The sequence below is a fragment of the Pipistrellus kuhlii genome, unplaced genomic scaffold, assembly GCF_014108245.1.
Source record: "Pipistrellus kuhlii isolate mPipKuh1 unplaced genomic scaffold, mPipKuh1.p scaffold_m20_p_5, whole genome shotgun sequence".
In the NCBI taxonomy this organism is placed as follows: Eukaryota; Metazoa; Chordata; class Mammalia; order Chiroptera; family Vespertilionidae; genus Pipistrellus; species Pipistrellus kuhlii.
In genome coordinates, this window is record NW_023425551.1 from 65,154,011 (window position 1) to 65,177,590 (window position 23,580).

At 35.3% G+C, this 23,580-nt stretch overlaps 1 protein-coding gene across 6 annotated transcripts in view; it reads right to left on the reverse strand.

Annotated features, from left to right (window-relative positions):
• TINAG (tubulointerstitial nephritis antigen) overlaps nucleotides 1–23,580 on the reverse strand; it is a 75,712-nt gene that overhangs the window by 28,075 nt on the left and 24,057 nt on the right. For all 6 annotated transcript variants that reach the window (XM_045572984.1, XM_045572987.1, XM_045572985.1 and 3 more), the window contains 5 exons: nucleotides 16,343–16,466; nucleotides 12,417–12,567; nucleotides 9,999–10,179; nucleotides 8,459–8,504; nucleotides 4,008–4,125 (listed from right to left, as the gene is read on the reverse strand). In XM_045572984.1, the coding sequence (XP_045428940.1) occupies nucleotides 4,008–4,125; nucleotides 8,459–8,504; nucleotides 9,999–10,179; nucleotides 12,417–12,567; nucleotides 16,343–16,466 (620 nt within the window). The remainder of the gene's footprint in view (nucleotides 1–4,007; nucleotides 4,126–8,458; nucleotides 8,505–9,998; nucleotides 10,180–12,416; nucleotides 12,568–16,342; nucleotides 16,467–23,580) is intronic.

A 23,580-nucleotide genomic window follows, 5' to 3' on the forward strand; every position in this document is an offset into this window, starting at 1 on the left:
TATTGATTTTTTTACAGAGGGGAAGAGAGGAATAGAGAGCTAGAAACATTGACTAGCTGCCTCCTGCACACCTCCCACCGGGGATGTTCCCGCAACCAATGTACATACCCTTGACCAGAATCGAACCTGGGGCCCTTCAATCTGCAGACCGACGCTCTATTCACTGAGCCAAACCGGTTTTGGCAAAATACAATTATTTATTAAGGGCAAATAAAACTTTGTTTTTATAAGTTGTTATCTACCTATCACAATCCTGTCCATTATATATATGGAAATATATAGCATCTATTACCTTATGCTGGAGTCAGTTGTGAATGGGTTTGCCTTATTCCCTAAAGTCCTTAAGAGTAGGACTATGTAGTTATCCTCCTTCTATTTCCCAGTGCTTAGCATGTGATAGAACTTTAAATTTATTTGTTCAAGTAAGTGAAGTCTAAAAAGAGTTGTCTTCTACAGAAAGAACAGCAAATAATAGAATGTATGTATTGCAATAAATTTGTAAGGTACTTGACAGGAGTATATTAAGTTCTCTGATAAGAAACATTAACTTACTTGGGCTATTTGATTACTCTCTAATTCACTGATGCATTAATTTTCTGCATGTAGTAATTACCAAGTCAGGAATTACTAATGAAGAAATGAATTAAAATCTACTTTTCCAGGGCACCTAACAATGCTCAGGGCCTAAAGTATTTCTGAAAAATAAACATATGCTCCAAGAGTAATTTTTCAGAATTAGCCTTGTTAAATGTCACACATGTGATATATATGTATAAAGGTCTCAATTTTCTAAATGTTTATAAAAACTAACACACTACTGCAACTGACACATTGAACGTGGAAAACAGATGGTATCAGAGTGATTAAATGTAAACACACCCATATCTTGTACAAGGCCAGCATGAACAAATTTAGGAGTAGACTGAAGGTAACATAACCAGCATGGCTAAGTAGGTAGTAGAGATGATAAGTGATCAGTTCTAATAAATCAAGAAAGAAATATTCTATATCAATGTTGTCATTTTCAGTGTTCTCTGAATGATAGCAAAAATTATTTCAATCATCAAGTATATGGTGGGGAAAATTTTCCCATCAAGGGCATCACTAGAGAAGACAAAAACTGATATTGAAATATACATAAGAAGGAGAGATTTAGAAGGAATGGGACTTTCAAAGTGAAGGAAAATAAAAAATAGATGAATTTCCAGTTACAATGGCAGCATAAAGACATTTTTATTCCATTCATCTTCCTGAAAAGTAACTAAACAAGAATTTAAAAAATAAAAACAAAACCAAATTTAAAACCTCAATACTTTCTGTCTTTAGTGAACCAAACAGCTGTAATTCCAAATAACAACTGAGGAATAACAGAATATACATTTTGTTCTCTACCAAAGCAAGAGTAGATGCTGAGAAACAACATACAATCCTTCCCCTCTGTCTCCAACCTGAATGGGAAAAGTTTGCCTTTAAAAGTATATAAGACAGTCCAGGAATATCCCCTAATGAGGATACAGCAATTGAACTATGTTGGTCTGTTCCTATACAACCCATGGGAGTTCCACTGAGGAAGAAATCACATTGGAAGCCCACTCGACTGTGAGAGTCCTGGCCAACCATCCAGGGCAATGGTGGAAAGATAAAGCAAGGTGAAGCAGAGAAGAAAGGCAAAGAATAGCACATGACAGCACAGATACCTGCAAGGGCTCTATTGTGAGTCCCACCAAATGCTCCAGGCTATGCAGGAAGGGAAGAGTTGATTTGGCCAGAATGGGTCCAAAAATTGCACACTTCAATCAAAGCTGAGGAGTGCTTCAGCTCTCTCCTCCAACTTCTGCTTACTCTATTTTTCAACAAAAAGCTGACCCATTTAAAGAAGAGTAGCAAGTGAGAACTAGCCTAGGACATGTGCTTAAAAAGTTTATTCTTTGACTAGAGAAAGCATTAAGTATTTTATGGATCAGCGTTGTATTAGGTGGTTTGGCTACATCAGTGAATATTACAGACGCCTGCTCTCATGGAGCTTCAATCTAGTAGGGAGAAAAGACAATATACTATTAACATACAAAGCTAATTAAATTAAACATGTTTTAGAAAGTAATAATCATTACAAAAATTAATAGATCATGTAAGAGGGATCAGAATGCTGGAAGAGAAGGCAATTAGCAATGTTAAATAAGACAATCAGGGGAGCTACACTGAACAGATTAGATCTGAATAAATACTCAATGAAAGTACAGAAACTAAGAAATCAGATAGATGTCTGAAAGAGCATTTTAACCACAGAGAAAGACCTAAATGTGTGGATTTCTGAAACATTAAAGGAACTAAAGCAGGAAGAACAGGCACAGATGAACAGAAATTGAGATCAGAAAATTGATGAGGGTGCAGGCAGGCAGTTGGGGGAATCCTCACATTATGCAGATCTTTGTAGGCCATTGAAAGGACCTTGGGTTTTGCTCCCATGGAACTGGAAAAGTAGTGCAGGGTTCTGAATAAAGAAGTTACAAGATCTGACTAGTGTTATGAAAGGAACACTCTTATTTCTCTGTTGAGAATAGACGTTTGAGGGCAAATAAAATAATAGAAGACCAGTTAGAAGCTACTTAAGTATTCCATGCACAAAATATTAGGTCATGGTAGGTCAGGCAAGAGTTGTGGCAGTTTAAATAGTAAAAAATGATTAGATTCTGGATATAAGTTGAAAGAACAGTTTCTGACACATTGAAAGTGAGTTTCAAGGAAAGGAATTTCAAGGATAATTTCCAGGTTTTCAGCCAGAGCATGTAGAAGGATGATGTCATTAACTAAGATGGAGAAAGTTAGTGTTGTTCAACAGGTACAAAGGCAGGAATCAGGAGCTGAGTTTGTAAGCGTTGAATTTGATTCACTTATTAGGTGCCCAAGTGGAGATATCAAGAAGGCTATGGAATGGATAAGTTTATAGAGTTCAGGAGAGAGATCTAGGTGGGAGATATACTAATAAATTGAATTAGTGTCATGTTTAGATGGTTCTAAAAGGCAGGATAAGCTCAGAGACTGATGAATTCATCAAAGAATGAGTGAGAATAGAAGGGAGAAAAGATCTAAAAGTGAGTATGGACACTCTAACATTAAGATGTATAGAAGTACAGGGAGAAAAAAAAAAACTAACAAAGAACACTGAAAAGTCAGGCCAGAAAAGAAAAATCAGCACAAAAGGATGGGCAGGTGTGCATTCTGACTGAAGTATATGGCAATGTGGAGGTCATTAATAACCTTGAAATAAATATTTTTTATGAACAGGAGCAGGGAAATAAAAGTGTTTGGAGAGGTTTAAAAAAATGGATGGAAAAACATTGAAGAAAGTAAGGACAGACAAATCATGCGAGGAGTTTGCTGTAAGAAAAGACCATGAATGGAGTGTGGAGAAGGACTCAAGGGAAAGTTTTTATTATCATAATATCTGAGATATAATGCATGTATGTATGGTGGTAGAAAAGGTTGATTATAAAGCAGAGAAAGGGAAAATGCCTCTGCATACCTTGGAATTGACTCAAAGAGTTTCAAAGATCAGTAAGGAGAAGGTAATGATTTAGTTGTAACAGAGGTTGCTTGCGTGTGGGTTCAGTCAGATGAGAAAAGTGAGGGTTTGGGGTGGAAACAAAACAAAATGATTCCTAAAATCTTTTCAGTAGCATTTCATTTGAATTAGAGTGATACATTATGAGAACATACTTAGAATAATATATTTCCCTTGCCCTTGGAACATTAGGACACATTACTAATAGGAGAGAGATAGGAAATGGCCTTTTTTTTTTTTTTTTTTTTTTTTTTTTTACAGAATATTAAGTTACCTTTTTACTGAATTTTAAATTAATAATTAAGGATTATTAAGGCTTAGATAATTTTTAATTTATATCAGACTCTCTCAATACAAAGCAGAATTTTGGTACCAAAATGCACTATATGCACTTTCTTTTAGTTTCATTTTTAAATGTGTTAAAGATTTTTAAGAATTGCCTTACCCAGTGAGTTTGACTGCATGTGTCCGAAACTTCTGGTATTTTTTTGATTCTTCATTCTTCACATGTCTATATATTCCTGACTTATAATGGAAGAAATCCTCGTGGACTTGCATTATGGCTAAAATAAAACCCAATAGGAAAAATTACACACTTAAAAACATTAACTTTACAAACCTCCAGAAATTCTCACAAAACAACCCATGGGTAAATTGCCAGAATAGAATTTAAGAAGTAATCTTGTAATACAGGCTAATTTTGATTCCTGCTTAATTTGGTTGGTTGAAATATTTTGTTGTTGTTGAACTTATTGGGATGACATCCTATAAAATAAAAGCCTAATATGCAAATCGACCAAATGGCGGAATGACCAGTTGCTATGATGCATACTGACAACCAGAGGGCAGATGCTTAATGCAGGAGCTGTCCCCAGCCTGCAGGTTTTAGGCCATCTAAGGCAGGTGCCAGTAGGGTCTCCACCCAATAGAGAGAGGCAACCAGTGGTGTAGGGTGGGCCAGCAAGGGGGCAGTGCCAGATCGGCCAAGGCAGGTGCCAGTGGGGGCCCCCTGGATCACTCACTGGTTATCCTACATATCAGCCTTCATTGCCTGCCAAGCCTAACTGTGCACAAAGCTCATGCACCAGGCCTCTAGTCAGTTAATAAAATTATGTAGGTTTCAGGTACACAATTCCATAATATATCATCTTTATATTGTATTGTGTGTTCACTAACCCAATTCAAGTCTCCCTCCATCACCATTTATCCTCTTTTTATCCTAATTTGCCTCCACCCAACCGCCTTTCCTTCTGATATCACCATTCTGTGGATTGTCCATGAGTTTGGTTTTATTTGTTTGCTTATTTTTATTTATATTTTTTGCTTAATCCCTTCACCTTTTTCACCTGGAACCCCTCCTCCCTCCCTTCTGACAGTTGTCAGTCTGTTCTCTGTATCTATGAGTCTGGTTCTATTTTGTTTGTTAGTTTATTTGAAGAGTATTATGCTAAGTGAATAAGCCACTCAGAGAAAGACAAGAACCTTATGATTTCACTTATATGTGACTGCAGTATTTTCTTCTTCTAAGAACAACTTTTATCTGTTTGAGTATTACTTAAATTCACATTATACCTTTAAAACACCAGGTATTCTTAATTGTCAGAGGCACTATTACCAGGAATTGAGTCTTTGCAGAGAAGGACCTCTGCACTTGGCTAGTGATTTGTGATTTCTCCATTAACCTTATGCTTCACCACAAGCCTCTAAAACTCCAATTAAGCTAGCAGCACAGGGTGAGTCTAGCAAACCAGGCTTAAAGTAATTGTCCTTAATCCTTAGAAATAAATACAAATCTTTCCTCGGTGAGCTTGAATAGAAAACAAACCCTTGGCAAAGGAATATTCTGACAAGATTCCAGCCTCCCAATTCTGGAGAGCTGAGCCAATATTGTATTCTTTAGAAAGTAAGAGCTTACGCTTTATAAAGCTCTCCTTCATTTCCTCACCTAGATTACTTCTTTTCTGTATTGTGGGCTTTGTTGAAGGACTTGGGTAATTCAGAATGAAGACTTTAAACTTCTAAAAGATGTGAACTGAAAATATTTTTAGTTGGGACAAGATAAACCCCCTTCATAACTATGTACCCTACTTGTCTATCTTAGTTTGACATGCATTTTACATAGCATAGGCATTTGATAGCTGCTCAAATAAAGCTACTATTCCAAAGTCAAATATAACTATTTAATGTTCCACTTTTATTTTATTTTTAATGTCCCATGCATTTTCTGATGCTGTTCAAATATTTTAAAAGAGGTTCAATTTTTTTTTTACCAACTTTAAAACACATTCCCATAAGTTTTTAAGAATTTATATAATTGTAATCTATGCAGATCTTTGCTATCGTTCTATTTCCATAACCTAAACTTATTTTTCATTATACATATTTTAGAAAAATGCTCACAGTGTTAGTCAGTCAGCATTCTGTTGCCTTTTACATAATTTTGTATTGAGACTGGGGGGAAATGCAACAATGGAAGACATCACTTTGCATATACAGCAAGATGAGTCAATCAGCATTTATAAAAATGGGAAGATTTTGCAAGCATTTTTCCTTATTTTATAGAATCACTCGAGGCCTAGTGCACACATTTGTGCACATTGAAAGAAAATTTATTAGAGGAAATATTTTAGAAGCCAGGGAAGGACAGTAGGAGATTGGCCTGCTGGGAAGGGACAGTGGGAGGGCTCCAAGACTTGTCAGGCCCATCTGGCCCAGTCTCGATCGGCCAGGCCCCAGCAGCAAGCTAACCTACCCTCTTGTGGTCAGTGCACATCATAGCAACTGGTCAAACAGTTGAGGGCATGGTCAGACACTTAGCATATTAGGCTTTTATTATATAGAATTAGCTTCTGTAGCTTTTCCAAACTCTCTGTTAACCATCACAGGTAAAATACTCTTCACTGCAGAAAAACACTGACAACTAAAGAAACATGGGTGAGAAGCCATCACAACGAACATGAAGGCAGCTCCTTTCTTCCATTTCTGACACCAAAACAGACTTGAACCCACAGACATCTGACTATATAAGCTACTATAGTACGATTTTATTTTGAACCTGCATCAAATTTATGCAGAATTGTCATATGCTTGAGGGCAGCACAAACTTGTCTTCACTGCTCTCTGCCTCTCACTCTCAGCTCAGGCTGGCAGGAGATAGCTTCTCAACAAACATTTGTCCAATGGGGGTTGAATACTTTATTATTTTGAAATTTTATCTCTTTATTTTTGATTTGTTGTATGAAATTCATGAACATTTAACTGTGTGAACACACAAGAAACCTAAGGTGTTCTGTTTTAAATAATTATGATCCCAATTTTTATTTTATTTTATATAGAGAGAGAACTTATAATAGTACTTATGAGCTGAAGATTCAAACATGGTTAGGTAATTTGCCTAAAGTCATTTAAGCAGCCAATGTGAAAGTTGTATTTTTAAATTTATCCTTGATTTCAAATGAATGTGCTCTTTCAAATCTGTCACACAAACTCTACTTAATATATTTAAATTATACATGTATTTCCCTTCTTCTATAAGTGCCAACAAAAATGACACAATTGTAAAGGGAAAAAAAATTTTTCCTTTTCATTTGTTTCAGGTTTTGCTTAAGACCCAAGGATTTTAAAAACTAAAACATGTCTCAAGATATGCTTAGTGTAAGCTTCAGTTTCTCAATAAATAGGAAGTGATGATAACAATCAATACAAATTACTCTAACACAGTTTTAAAATCCACAGTGCCTTCTAGATATTGATTCAATACTAATCAGGTCACCATTAACAAAAACAAGAACTGGCCAATAGTTCCTTAGGTCTATATCAAATATTTTAAATTTAAGCATTGGTTTAATATATTTGGTTAATTACAGTACATTGATCATATATTTTGGGCCTTTTATTGTTCACAACCTGTATTTCCATTTAAAACTCACTAAATTTGTTCTTCATGCCCTTCAAAGAAATGTTTATTACAGAGAATATACACTGTGATTGTATCTTTAGATATATCATTGGTGAAAAATAAAATTCAATAGGTAAGCAGAGAAACTATATATCAGAGATAATATCTTACAACTCAAAGTCAATGTAGAGTAAGTTAGCATATTATTTTTTATTTACTGCTTACTCTCTGTAACACAAATTGATAAAAATAGAAAGCCTTTTATAAAATACAAAATCCTACTGGCTTATTTGATTTGAATTTATAGAAAAGTAAGTGTAGCTGAAACTGGTTTTGCTCAGTGGATAGAGCATTGGCCTGCGGACTGAAGGGTCCCAGGTTCGATTCCGGTCAAGGGCATGTACTTTGGTTGCGGGCACATCCCCAGTGGAGGGTGTGCAGGAGGCAGCTGATCCATGATTCTCTCTCATTGATGTTTCTAACTCTCTATCCCTCTCTCTTCCTCTCTGTAAAAAATCAATAAAATCTATTTTTAAAAAAAAAAAAAAGGAAAGTAAGTGTATCTACTTTATTTCTACCGCTAAATCTTGATTTTTTTTTTCATTCTATTTCCTGATCCATTTAAGCTAAAATTGAAAAAATTTCTAGGACTATGTATGAATTTTAAATAGGACTGAACAATTAAATGAGCTCCATCACTTAGCATTTCATGTTTGACTGCTTGGTTCATAATCAAGCTGTAAGAATTTATCAAACTTTGATCAAATGTTTCATTAATATTTAAGAATTAAATCTATGGAAGAATTTATTTTTTAAATAAAATAACAACTAATAAAGTTACTATGTGAGTGTATTTTCCATGATTTCCTTAAACCCTTATGAACACTCTAAAAGTCAACATTTTCTTTCTATTATTAATCTTCTTTTTCATGATCTAAACTGTAATGTTCTTTATTAAAGGAATAAATAACACACAACCATATTTCATCCAAGCATACCTTGAACTGGTCCATTATGTATGATTTCTTTCATTATTTCAGTTTCCTAAAGGAGAATTATCAATGAGCATTGTTATTGTTATTAGAGCATTCTAAATCCATTGTCTGGTATATATTGCCAGGTCTTGTACAATCAATCTAGGAGTAATACAATCCAATGTGTCTTGACCACCTGCCATTAATCAGGCTTTGAAATACCCACATGTGAAATGCCCCATTGCTAAAGTTTGCTAAAATAACATGCACCCATTTATTTCATTGACTGTAACACTAACAATAATGTTGGAATAGAGGAAAAATAATTACTTTTTTATGGTCACAAAAAATTAAGTTAAAACCATGTTTATCATTTGCTTTTAGAGGCATTTCTATTTTTTGACCACAGGAGCAGTTCTATATGCATGTTCAGGAGATTCTTGGTGTAGATTTTACATACAAATGTTGCTACCCATTCTGTAATGCAGCCCTTAGTAAAGAGCCAGGTTATTCATTCATCCATTCATCTATTCACAGGTATCACAGAGTACATATCTGTGATAGAAACAGGATAGAAATAAATATTGACCCTGAACCTATCATCGATGTATTTACATTTTGGTAGAAAAGACAGACAGCAACATAAATAACGGCATTACAAAATGTTAAGTTCTGTTATAGAGACAAGCTCAAAGTGCCATAGGTGCAAACAAGAAAGGGAAATTAATCCTACCTAGAAGGCAATAAAACCTCAAAGAGAAGATGGATCCTTGACACATATGTGGGATTTTACCTGGAAATAGGTGGGAAGACCATTTGGGTAAGAGGAATCAGCACTTGTCTAAGTAGAGAAGCGTAAAAGCACATGGTGTGTCTAGGAAGCAGACAGTAGTCTTTATATCAGGAGCAGTATGAGTGAGTGGAGGGGTAGATGCTGGCCAGACAAAAGTCTGTAAAAGTAGCAGGTCAGAAACAAATCATGAAAGCCTGTATGTCGTGGTAAGAATATTGGACTGTATTTCACAGGTAACTGAAAGACAGTGAAGGTGAGATATTCTGAAAATGAGAAGGTCTGGGTGACACTGACACGATGGGATAAAATTTGCCAGTGCTTTTAACATGACAAACTAGAATCCAAGGGCATCCTTTGCCCATTACAGCTATGTCTATTTTAATTATTTTGTGGAGTAAGGCAAAGGATTGATAAAATGAGCTACAACCACAAATAAAAAGTCAGTAATAAAGGTTGGATTTAGTTTTTACTTGTCAAGAATATTAAGTAATTAAAACATGATTTAAAAACTCTATTTCCATGGGCATTTCTAAATGTAAGTCAAGCATCTATACTGCTCACATTATAAAGATCAGGAATCATACCCAAACTGGAAATTTTTAATGGTCACTTTAAGAATACCAGAAATTATACCTGAAAACATAACATTATATTAAAATGTAATGGGTTTAGTTTTTAAATAGCTTTAATAACAGGAGAGCTATATATATATATATATTTATTTATTTTTTAACAAGTAAATCACTGTTATTTCTTGACATTCAGACTTACATTAGAAGAGACTCTGTATGGAGGAGAGCATTGGTAGATCCTATTAGATTTCTCAATGTTGTTGGGACATGGCTTTGTGGCATGACGCTTTCCCCGCCCATCAGACCTACTAGCCATGGCACAGGCATTATTGGTAGCATTTTGGTCCTTGAAAAGTGGGTAGCATGCATGGGATACCAGTCTATCAGAAACAAGCAAAGAAGTAAATGTAATACTTAGGAAAATGCCATAACACACCTATCTATGTGCAACTTTACTGAATTCAACATTCTGATGCTTACATGTGTAACTTTCAAAATGTCGACTGATTCTAAAAGAGCAGTTCACTGATGTTACACTCTCCTCTGCCTCCCCCTTGTTTCTTCATTATACTTTTTAAAATATTGCTTCAATCACTTTAATAAATAACTATCTACATTATAGAATTTCCTAAGGATGAAAAGTGACTCAATAAAATCCGTACTGATATTAATAGGGGAATTACTTCATTTTGTATCTATAATTGTAATTCAGAAGAGCCAAGTTTAATGTAAAAAAGGCAATACATTTTATTATATTGAGATGGGATGCTCTGATAAAGCATATATTTATGTAAGGGTTTTTTTACATTTTTATTAAGTTATAGATAACTTCTCATAAGACTTCAACTATTTGTGGTTCATGATACTTTCATAAAATAGTATACGCTAATATAATTTTTAAAGTTATTGATAATAAAGTAGAAAATTATCTGAATTACACAAAAGATAAAGAAAACAATTTTAATCTCTAATTTTGAAACTGAACATAAAAAGTCCAAATTATTTGACCCCAAATCTAACATAATTCATTGAGTAGAGAAGCAGATGGTAAGGAAAATAAAACAATTGGTTTTATAGATATTCAATGTTTAATTGGCCATGTAAGTATACAATCAGATTAGTTCAAGAAAATTCAATAGTGTTCAATAGATTAAGAAAATATGGGCAAAGACAGTAATGAAAGCAAAGCTATTAAAAACCTAAACACTTCAAAAAGACAACTTATATTAAATGGATAATGAGTGCAAATCATTGAATTGTGTTGTCCCAAATTCACATATTAAAGCTCTAACCCCCAATTTGAAGGTATTGGAGATGGAACTTTCCAGAAATAATTAGCTATAAAAGAGGTAAGGAGAGTGGGGTTCGTAATGAGACTAGTGTCTTTATAAGATGAGGAGCAGACAGGAGAACTCTCTCTGCCTGTGAAAACATAGTGAGAAGGTAAGCCAGGAAGAGGGCTCTCTCCAAAAACTGAATTGGCTATACCTTGATCTTGGGCTTCTCAGTCTCCAGAACTGAGAAATTAACGCTTATTGTCTAAGATACCCAGTTTATGATATTTTGTTATGTTAACCTAAGCAGACTAACACAATGAGATTTAACTGTGTCTCAATGATCATTTGTATTTTTAACCCCTAAAGGACTTTTATTTTTATTATAATGCAAAACAGAAGCCAAACAAGCACGCATACATCAGAAGGGTATCAGCCCAAGATTAGAATTAGTCCATTCTAAGCACTATCTTACTAGGCAAAGTATGTGAAAATAAATTTTTAAAGAAATTTATTACCACTCATCAATATCTGACCTCCACTCTTTCATAGCAGGTCCAGAGTACTCAGTGAATGAGGAGGAGGGAGGGGGAAGTGAGCAGTATATAAGTATACTACTAAATATCACCTGCAGTTTACGTAGCCAAATAATTCAGCTCTTAAGTAGGTTATCAGAGTATATGAGAGTAAGAATAAAAACTACCTTTTCTCATCAATATCATTAATGGAGATAATTAATGATACTGATGAATAGAGGCAACTGTAAGTTACTTCTTTATTTTATTCATCTGATTCTAAACCTGACTTATCTGACATCTATTCATTTACCTGGATAATTTAGAGGTATCAATGATATCAATTACTCTATCTCTGCATTTGGCTTAGAGCACATGTGTCAAACACAAGGCCCTCGGGCCAAATCCGTCCCGCCAGGCCTTGCAATGTGGCCCGCATGGCGCTGTCATCACTGTACTCCGCTGCGTTTCCATCACAATGACAGTTTATGACTGTTCAGTAAACCATTCGGCCCGCGATTTAGGCTGGATTTTAGATTTTGGCCCCTTCTCTGATTGAGTTCGACACCCCTAGCTTAGAGCAACAAAGAAGGCAATGCTTATTTGAATCTTTCTACTAATTTAGCTAGAAAGCATACATTCTTCAAATCATTATTTCTAATAGTTTATAAACTCAGCAGATATCAAATGAACCATACATTTATATAGATGTAGCATATATATTTGTACATTTTGGATAAAAATTTTGAACTATATATTTTTTTCCATATTCTAACCTTAAGCAGCCCTCATAAGAAACCTAGAAATATATGTTGGGCAGCTATTTACCCACGTTTTCTCAGGTACCACCAAGCCCTATCAATGCTTCCACTGTTGCATCCATGGCGATTCTTGGGACAGCAAGAAATCAAATTCTGAGGAGACAGATTGGCTGTGTATCGACCCTTAGACTGAATTGCTATCCGATCAGCAGCCACACCTGTTTCAAAGAAAGTATTGATTAATATTCAAATGGCACATGGAATTTCTAATAATTTACCTATCTTTTTATTTCACCACTAAACTCGTCTTCTAAAATTTATGTAATTTAAAATTAAGGCAAAATTTTATTAATATACTTATGTATTCCAATAAGTTCACTGTATCATAATTTCAGCCATAAGTTTTATCTGATTTTGGTATTGCCCCATTGTCTTATCAACTTCAAAGACTTTTCTAGTTCCTTGTTTCTTTCATGTTCTATATACTTCTGAATTCTTCATTAAGAAATCTATCAATTGAAACTCCTTGTGGACCAAGGCTATATGTTAATGACATTTATATCCCCTGCCCCTAGAACAGTATCTTAAATATAGTCATGGGTAAATATATATTTTTTAAATGAATGTAACTAAACTAAGGAAATGAGAAAAACTAATTATAGAAATATTAATTGGAAATTCATCTATTTTAATCTGATATATTGGAATAAATCAAATTTCTGGGTTTTATAACTGGTATCTAGTTTAACTGTCTGTGAGACCATTCTTAAATTAATTCAGAATAATATGATTCTATCTGATAAAATATCTAAAAGTTACACAGCACACTTTTATGCTTATAAAATTGTTAAAAATCATGATCCTAATCTTATTTCAGTAGATTTGAATTCATATATGCCTTTTATTATTGAAACCTACAGTCTATGCCTTTTATTATTGAAACCTACAGTCTTCTGCTTAAATAATTTCCTATCATGGCCATCATTTATCAATTTATCCCTTTTCCCAACACATATTTATTGAGCATCTACTAAATGACAGATATGCTAAGCATTAGATATATGACAAAACACAAGAGAGTCATAATTAATTAACCAGTTCCAGAAAACTATACATTTTTTTTTCCATTTTGATCATGCTACCATGATAAACTAATGTAAGCAATGAGATCATGAAAAAAATTGGAGAGGGTGCCACTTTGGTACACACTGTTTGTTGCCGGGTATAGTCTCAGTCTAGGTGTTTAATCTCTTTTAATAGAAGGCAGCAAGTCATAGCCTTTTATCTAACTATCTATTTTTCTCAGAAAAAGTTATCATTTTTGCTCATTAAAACTGTCTGGGTACTGGAACCCCTCAAAATGCCAACTTATATTTTAAAATAACTTATTTTAAAATAATTCATTTATATATACATCTCTGTACATACATAGTTTTTATGTAACTACGGCATATGTATATTTTCATAGTAGAATTGCTGGCACATTTCAGATGCTCAATATGTGTTCCCAACTATTATTGTGTTAGGATATATTTCATAGGAACAAATGGCATTATACTGCTATCCTCCTCTGCTGTCCTCAAGAAAACAGTTCCCTTCTTTGAAAAGAAAATAGAAATCCTTTGATGCTTTGACTTTCAATACATGGGTTCAGAATCAAATATATTTTTTGAAATGTTATTGTAGCTCAGAATATACTTTACAATGTAGAGTAAAGAATATTCAAGGAGTCAGAAACTTGGCTTCAAGGATCATTTCTGCTTGGCTTTTGGCTCTGGGTAAGTTACTTTACCTATATGTGCCTCTTATAAAACCAAAGTCTTAAAAAAGTTGACCTGTAAGATTTATTCTAGCCCCATGAATTTGAAGATTTCAACTAAAGGACAAATATTTTAAATTCAGATGGTATGCAATATGTTGCTTTTATGTAGACATTTTTTAATCTCGGTAAAGGTTTAATCCAAATTCACTAGAAATACTTAGAAAAGGTCAGAAGATTAAAGAATGACTCAGTGTAGCAAATTGTTTTTCACTCTGTTTGAAGACTTTTATTGGGCTTTACCTCTGAGACACACACTATTATTTTCTCTGCTTATTTTATTCTGTCTCCACATTTGCTCTGTGACTTGTATCATCACCACCGTTTCCAACTCCACATATTCAGCCTCTGACATCTTGCTGGAATTTTATTTCACTGAATAACTACTGATTTATATATGTAAATAGTAGAAGCCTAGCTGGCGAAATCATGTGGCTTCACTTACAGGCACTTAACCCCCGCCCACCATGTGGGTCTTCCAGCATTAGGGCCATAGACCTTTTATAATATAGATTTTAATGTCTTATTTATTCCATTTTATAGCTTATTTTAAACACAATTTTTGTCATTTTAACTACTACTTTCTGATAGAATTTTCTAGATCTTCATAAGAACCTAGTTTCTTCTTTTCTTTATTGAACACATTAAAATATATATATATATATATATATATATATATATATATATATATACTCAATATATATATATACACATATATATATACATACATATATATATGTGTGTGTGTGTGTGTGTGTGTGTGTGTGTGTGTGTGTATATGTATGTATATATATATCATCAGTCTGGTTTTCCTGTGTCCTCTGAAACCCAGAATGTGTGGAAAACCCTGTCTCCATTGTTCTGGGGACAAATGCAGGCTTAGTCCTGTACTGAGGCCTTCTGTGGGTCTGTGACCTAGGGGTCCCAAAACACACTGTCCAAATCACCCGAGCAAGTTTACTCTTAGCATTTCACCACCAACATCCGTCCTAAGACATCTTCAGAAATACTCATTTAACCTAGAGTTAAAGCAGAATGCTTAGATATCACTTAGGAGGTGTAATACATTAACCACATGAATACAAAATGACAAATGACTTATCTGATTAAATATTTCCTATCTAATTAGAATAGGGCTTGAAGAATCCCCATGTGGATCCCTACTGCGGTGAGGACAAACATCAGACAATCAGGGAGCTATAGACAGTGGCATACATAAAGGAAGCCACTCCAGAGGTGACCTTGGCTATTGGCATTATTTCTAGAACAAAGTAGCGGATACTTAAACAATGAAGCAATGTTAATTACACAAAAATATCAGCATTTTCTGTCCTAAGGAATGCTCCTCTTCAGAGTAGGTTTCTCTAAGAGCCTATGTTCTTATTTCACAATGCTCTCAGTGCTTAGACTGTTTTTGAGTACTCTTTTGAAATTACCTTTAAAGCTTAGAACATAGTTTCTTGATAGCAGCCAATAAATATTGTTAGTGTATTTAATTGCTAGAGTACAACAAACATTCTTTTGAAGATAATTTGGTCAACAAATCTTGACATTAACTTGAGTGTTGATTTACTAGACTTCTGAACTTATAGGAAAATTGTTACAAAATGTGTATTGTTATACTTTTGAATGATCAGCAACACAACTTGAAAGTTATTCTTATTAAAAGACCAGTTATATTACTTTGGACTCAGAACCAATATATTTGTTTTGATCTAAAATGAAATTAAATCCATTCAACCTACTATCAGTTTATCCTGTCTTTGCTTTATGTCAAATTAGTTTATCAATTTAATATATTTTTGAAATATTTAAAAAAGGAAGAACTTAAAAATTGTGCATATGTCTATATCAGTATTATATTATGAATGAAAAGGAACCTTATATTCCTCTTACTATCTGTCCTTAAATCAAAGGACAAACAAAATAGGCAACTTTTTTTCATTGCTCTTTGATTTACTCTCTATTTAAGATTAAACCCTACAGACCAATTTTCAGAGTAAATGGAGTTTTATATAATGTTCAAGTTGCTTCCTCTGAGGAATAAGATTTTATTTTAATGCACCAAAAGTTAATATTTAAATTTTCTAAATTTTAAAACCTTTTAATGACTGTCCCAGGATCTAGAGTCAAAGGGAGAATTTAAAAGGAAGTAATTAAAATGACTTCATTACTTGCAGTGGAAAAAGCCCATGATGCAGCACAATTTTTTTGATCCAATGGGCCATGAGTCCATCCAGGCCATTTGTACGTAGCAACAAAAAACTCTGGAAGATCCGTTATTGCTAGTAAAGGAGCCTAAAGAAAAAGAGGCAGATGTGTCAGGCCATTTCAGATGTACCCTGATAACCATTCTAATAAAATTTCATGTTCTTTTATAACATTCACTAGGGACCTGTTGCAGGAATATTCCTGCAAGACTTTCAGCGGGCTTCCCTCCTGCCACTGCTACCTCTCCTGCTCTCTGCCCAGCTTTCCGGCCTCTCCCACTGTGGTGAGCAGGGCGCAACCTGCCCCACCACACCCATGCCAGCCACACCTGCTGCCACCACGTCTGGGGCCACCCCTGCTGCCTCCTGCTGCCACCTCCTCCACTGTGCACCTTGCCTCGCCCTGCCCTGCACATGCTGCCAGTGCTTTCCCTCCAGCAGTGGCAGCTGCTTTGCTTTCCACTTTCCCTCCCTCTTCCTTCTATGCTGTCTTCAGTCTTCACTTCTCCCTCCCTCAGCATATGCAAATTAACCACAATATTTGTTGGGTTGATTTGCATACTCACTCTGATTGGCTGGTGGGTGTGGCTTGTGCGTATAGTGGACTGATGGTTAATTTGCAGGTTACTATATTATTAGGTAGGATTATTGTATTTGTTTTGTACATTCAAGTTTTCTCAATGACATCTCTGAAAAGCATTAGTTAGGTACAGTTTCTAATCCACATATGTTTTAAAATGCCCACTCAATGTGGGGAACCATAACAGTACGAAATTCTAACAACAGTACACAGAAAGCTTTTCCTGGGTTACCACTCAGTACAATAATTATGTTTGTCATCTTAAATCAGAGCTTTCGTCATCCTTGTGATAGATCACATGGTGCTATTTAAATTTGGCCTCATACAGCCAGGCCCAGAGTAGCCAGGTCGCGTGCGACCAGGCCCAGAGCAGCAGCTGCCAGGCTGGGAGCGGCCAGGCCCGGAGCAGCAGCAGCCAAGCCTGGAGCAACCAGGTCGGGAGCGGCAGTGGCCAGACCCGGAGCAGCTGGTTGTGGAACAAACCAGAGCAACAGAGGCCAGGCCCGGAGCAGCCAGGCACGGAACAGCTCGCTCCTCGCCTACCCCCACCCCAAGGCTGCCTCTCAGACATAGCTGGAAACTTTTGTGGGAACTTGAGGGTCTGCTGAATCAAGTGATGAAGGCTTAGATCTGGATATGTTGAGTTAGTATAGCGCTGGGGTGTTGATCTGTGAGTGCCTTGTGCGGGGCCTGGATGAGGTTGGTTGACCTATAATATTTGGAAATGTCTTTTGTGTGAAATGTATCTTTGGGCATGTGGAGGTATTATTGATATGAGAAAAAGCTAAGTAACTGATTTACTATCTGAAAAGGGATTTACTATGGGGGAAAGGGAGGGAGGAAGAGACTGAACATAAACCGTGCACCTATGGATGAGGACAATGGGGGAGGGGAAGAGGGTGAAGGGTGGGGTGGGAACCTGGTGGAGTGGGGAAGAAATGAGGAACCTTTGTAATAATATGAACAATAAAGATTGATTTAAAAAATAATAATAAATTTGGCCTCATAAATTATGTTTATTTTTATGTCTCTCCTATGTTGGAGAATGTGTATGATTCTATATGAAATTAATTTTGAAACAATGAATTTGTGGCAACTATTTATTAACATGCTGGGAGCCCTAAGGAACATGATTTTTACACTAGTTATTAAGAAACAAAAGTGGGACAAATTGGTTGACATTTATAAAAATCTTTGAAGATGAAAAGGACTTTGGGAAATGTGTAATGCCAAATACACAATACATTATGTCTTAAGAGCACATGTTAAAGTCCTGACAGAGTCAATTTTCAGCTGCTACCTTTCCAAGAAAGCAAATTAAATGTTAGAGACTTTGCTCTGTTCATGTCATTCACAGAAAATGTAAAACACTATGACCTGTTCTTTGCCAAACCTTTCTAAAGAGTGAAGTTTCATTTCCATAAATAATGAGAAAACAAACCAAATAAGGGTCTGACTATTATTTTCCAGCATTTATGCATATTAAGTATTTGCAGATGCATGCATCATTTTTGATACTGCTTTAAATTTTTAAAGTATTTTAATAATCAGCGTTTTCTTTTTCCTTCTCATTAGCTCTAACAAAATCAGATAAAATATTATTCAATTTTATGAATGAGGAAATACATTTTTAAAAGTTAAATGCCATGCTAAGGCCTCTCAGTTAAGAGATAACCCTGAAACTAGACTCAGGTTATCAAATTCTTAACACTATGCTTCATCTAGCATTTCCATACTATATCAGGAATATACAGAAACTTTGCAAAGAAGTAAAATGTCTATATTTAAAAACTTTTATAAGTCTCTCCAAATTCAAGAATATTGAAATTATATCAAGCATCTTCTCAGATCATAATGGTATAAAATTAGACATTAACTACAATGAAAACAATCACAACAATTCAAACACTTGAAGGCTGAATAGTATACTAGTAAACAATGAGTGGGTTACCAAAGAGATCAAAGAAGAAACAAATGACAATAAAAACACAACAATCCCAAATCATTGTGACACAGTGAAAGCAGTCCTGAGAGGGAAGTTCATAGCATTACAGGCCTACCTAAAAAACAAAACAAACAAACCAAACAAAAAAAACCCAAAAAACAAAAACAAGGAAAACTAGTAATAAACCATCTAAATCTGCAACTTGAAGAATTAGAAAGAGAGCAACAAGAAAAGCCTAGAGTGAGCATAAGGATGGAAATAATAAAGATCAGAGTGGAAATAAATAACATAGAAACTAAAAAAACAATACAAAAGATCAATGAAATCAAGAGCTGATACTTTGAAAGGATAAAGAAGATTGATGAACCTCTAGCCAGGCTCACCAAGAAGCAAAGAGAGAGGACCAAAACAAAATCAGAAACGAAAGAGAAAATAACAGACCTTACATAAATACGAAGAATTATAAAAAAAAAAAAAAAAATTCTATGAGCAACTCTGTTCCAATAAATTGGTCAACTTAGAAGAGACCTGTTCCTAGAAAAATACAATCTTCCAACACTCAACCAGGAAGAATAATAAAAAAAAAAAATCTGAATAGGCTGATATCTGTGGAAGAAATTGAAGCAGTAATCAAAACACTTCCAACAAACAAAAGCCATGGACTAGATGGCTTCACAGTGGAGTTTTGTCATACATTCAAAGAAGAAATAAAACCTATCTTCCTCAGACTATTCCAAAAAATTTAAGAGGAAGGAACTCTTCCAAGCTTTTTCTATGAAACCAGCATTACCCTAATCTAAAAACCAGAAAAGACAATACAAAGAAAGAGAATTACAGGCCAATATTCCTCATGAACATAGATTCTAGGCCAAAATTCTAGGAAATCGAATCCATCATTATATTAGAAACATCATATACCATGATCAAGTGGGATTTATTCCAGTGATGCAAGGATGGTATAATATCCTTAAATCAATAAACATGATACACCACATAAACAGAGATAAAAACCATTTAATCATATCCATGGATGCAAAAAGTATTTGACAAAATCCAACACCCTTTCTTGATAAAAAACTCTTAGTGAGTAGGAATAGAAGGATCATACCTCAACATAATAAAGGCATATATGACAAACCCATGGCCAACATCATACTCACAGGTGAAAATTAAAATCATTTTCACTAAGAACAGGAACAAGACAGGGATGCCCACTCTCACCATTCTTATTTGACATAGTACTGGAAGTACTAGCCATTGAGATCAGACAAGAAGAAAAAAATAAAAGGCATCCAAATTGGAAAAGAAGAAGTAAAACTGTCCTTATTCACAGATGGTATGACATTGTACTACATAAAAAATGCCAAAGACTCCATAAAAAAACTACTAGACTTAATAAATAAATTTGGCAATGTAACAGGATACAAAATTAACACCCAGAAATCTATGACTTTTCTATACACTAATAAAGTACTCACAGAAAAAAGAGAAACTAAAAAAGCAATCCCATTTACCATTGCAACAAAAAATTAAGATACCTAGAAATAAATTTAACCAAGGAGATAAAGGATCTGTACCAGAAAATTTCAGGATGCTAAAAAAAAAAAAAAAAAAAAGAAATAGAAGAAGACATGAATAAATGGAAGACTATACCATGTTCATGGATTGGTAGAATCAACATCATTAAAATGCCCATACTATCCAAATCAATCTATAAATTCAATGTAATCCCCATTAAAATAATAATGACATACTTTAAAAACCTAGAACAAACTCTCCAAAAATTCATCTGGAATAAAAAGAAGTCCCTGAATAGCTATAGCAATCTTGAGAAAGAAGAACAATGTTGGAGGGATCACAATACCAGATATCAAGCTAAACTACAAAGCCACTATTCTCAAAACTGGCTGGTACTGGTACAAGAACAGACACACCAATCAGAAAGGATATATGCACCCTATGTTCATAGTAGTGCAATTTACAATAGCTAAGAATTGGAAACAGCCTAAATTCCCATCAGCAGATGAGTGGATTAGAAAATTATGGTACATCTACACAATGGAATACTATGCTGTTGTAAAAAAAAGAAGTAATTCTTACCATTTACAATAGCATGGATGGAACTGGAGAGCATTATAGCCAGTCAGTGAAAGAAAAATACCACATGATCTTATTCATTTTTGAAATATAAAGAACATTATGAACTGATGAACAAAAATAGATACAGAGGCAAAGCAGTATCTAATATACTGTCAAACTATAGTGGGAAGGCTGGGGTAAGTGATTGGTAAGTGATCAACTGAAGAACTTGTATGCATGCATATAAGTATAACCAGTGGACACAAGACACTGGGGATTATGGGAAGGGCACGTGCCTGGGGGAAGGTCAATGGGGGGAAAAGGAGACATTCAAGTATGTACTACTATTTGTAATACTATAAATAATAAAAATAATATAAGTTACTTTAAAGTCAGAAATAAAGAAGAAATACCATAAAAAATAAACACATAAAAGCAGAAGTTTTTCTCTAGCTGTTCTCAGATAAAGTCACAAATGCCACAGCATGCCCTGTGATTTGTTTCATCAATAGGATGCTTTCAGCTATTATTAATTTATTAGCCTGGTCAACATTATATATGTGTATGTGTATATACACTCATTATTATTATTATTATTATTATTATTAATTATTATACAAAAGTTTGACATTCATACTTTTGCCTTTTCTCTTTACCTTGGATATATGATGTTTGCAAATAATGGAGAAAGACTTTAAGTTTCATATCTAGAAGTTGACCTTTATACATTTCTAAAGTCCTCAAAAAAAAGTTTTGTAATTGTGCATTGATCCAACATCTTGCAAACAAAATTACTTCTGATACATATATAATACCTTTAAAGATTACAGTGGCCCTGGCCGATTTTGCTCAATGGAGAGTGTGTTGGCCTGTGGACTGAAATGTCCCGGGTTTGATTCCCAGTCAAGAGCACATGCCAGGTTGTGGGCTTGATCCCCAGTAGCTCATGCAGGCAGCTGATCAATGATTCCCTCTCATCATTGATATTTCTATCTCTTTCTCTCCTTTCCTCTCTGAAATCAATAAAAATATATTTGAAAGAAAAGATGACAGTAAAAGTGAAAATGTAAATGTCTGCTTAAAAAGCTATCCTCCAAAATATTTATAAATTTAAAAATTCAATGAGAAAGTCAGTTTTTATTTAAAGAATTGTTATTACCTTATAAGAAAGTCATTAAATCTTGATTTCATTACTAAAAACACCACTGTTTAGATGATGGAAGAAAAGTCCGGGAAATGTCGAACAGATCACAGTAGGATGCCTGCATACTAACTAGAAAAGCAGTATCATAGATATCTAGCAGTGTCATAGATAGCCAGATATTCTGCATAGTAACTAGAAGAGCAGTATCATAGATACCCAGCAGTATCATAGATAAGCCATTAGATTAACCACACTGCAAAAACTTATAGTTGGAGCAGAATAAATTTACTTCTTTGAGTAGATAGTTTTAGAGATATTGAACCACTCTCCAAAGGAGTCATTTTATGGACAGAAATACAGTAGTTCATCCTTATCAGTTGTTTTGCTTTCTGCAATTTCAGTTACTCAAGGTCAACCATGATGAGAAAATATTATGTGGAAAATTCCAGATATAAACAACTCATAAATTTTAAATTGCATGCTGTTCCGAGTAGAGCCATGAAATCCTGCATTGTCCTGCTCTATTCTATCTATGCTGTACATCACCCCTTTATCTAGTACTAGTGGCCCAGTGCATGAAATTCATGCATGGGGGGTGTTCCTCAGCACAGCCTGCACCCTCTCCAATCTGGGACCTCTTGAAGAATGTTTTACTGGAGGTTTACGGCATTGGGCCTACACTGGCAGTTGGAAATCCCTCTTACAATCTGGGACTGCTGGCTCCAGCTGCTCACCTGCCTGCCTGATTGCCCCTAACCACTCTGCTTGCCCCCAGCTGCCCCCCCACACTGCCAAATTGATCACCTCCAACTTTCCCTGATGCCAGCCTGCTTGCCCCAAATGCCCCCTCTCCCCAGTCAACTTGATCACTTCCAACCTCTCCTGGTGACAGCCTGCTCACTCCAAACTGCCCCCCCCCATGCTGTCCTTATCACCTCCAACTGACACCCACTGATTGCCTGCTCACCCCCAACTGGTCCCCCTGCTGGTCTGCTTACCCCCAATGGCCCCGCCCCCCTCCAGCCTGATCACCCACAACTGCCATCCCATCCTGGCCTGATCACCCCCTAGCAACCCAAGTCCCAAGCCCTCCTTTTCCTGTTTTTTTTTAGTGCCTCCTTGAGTGGAGGCCAGTGCCGGCTGGAAGCAAATATCTGGGATTTATTTATCTTCTATAATTGACATTTTGTAGCCTTGAATGGAAACCAGGGCCAGCCAGAATGGGCAGGAAGCTTGGCTTCCTCCATCTCTGGGATAACCCAAGCCTTCTCACTCCAGCTCTGTGACCACCACCACCTTGTTGTGTTAATTTGCATACTTGCTCCTGATTGGCTGGCAGTCATGGCTTGTGGGTGTAGCAGAGGTATGGTTAATTTGCATGTTTCACTTTTATTAGTGTAGCTATCCATACTGTATACATTCCCCTTCCTTTAGACACTTAGTAGCCATCTTGG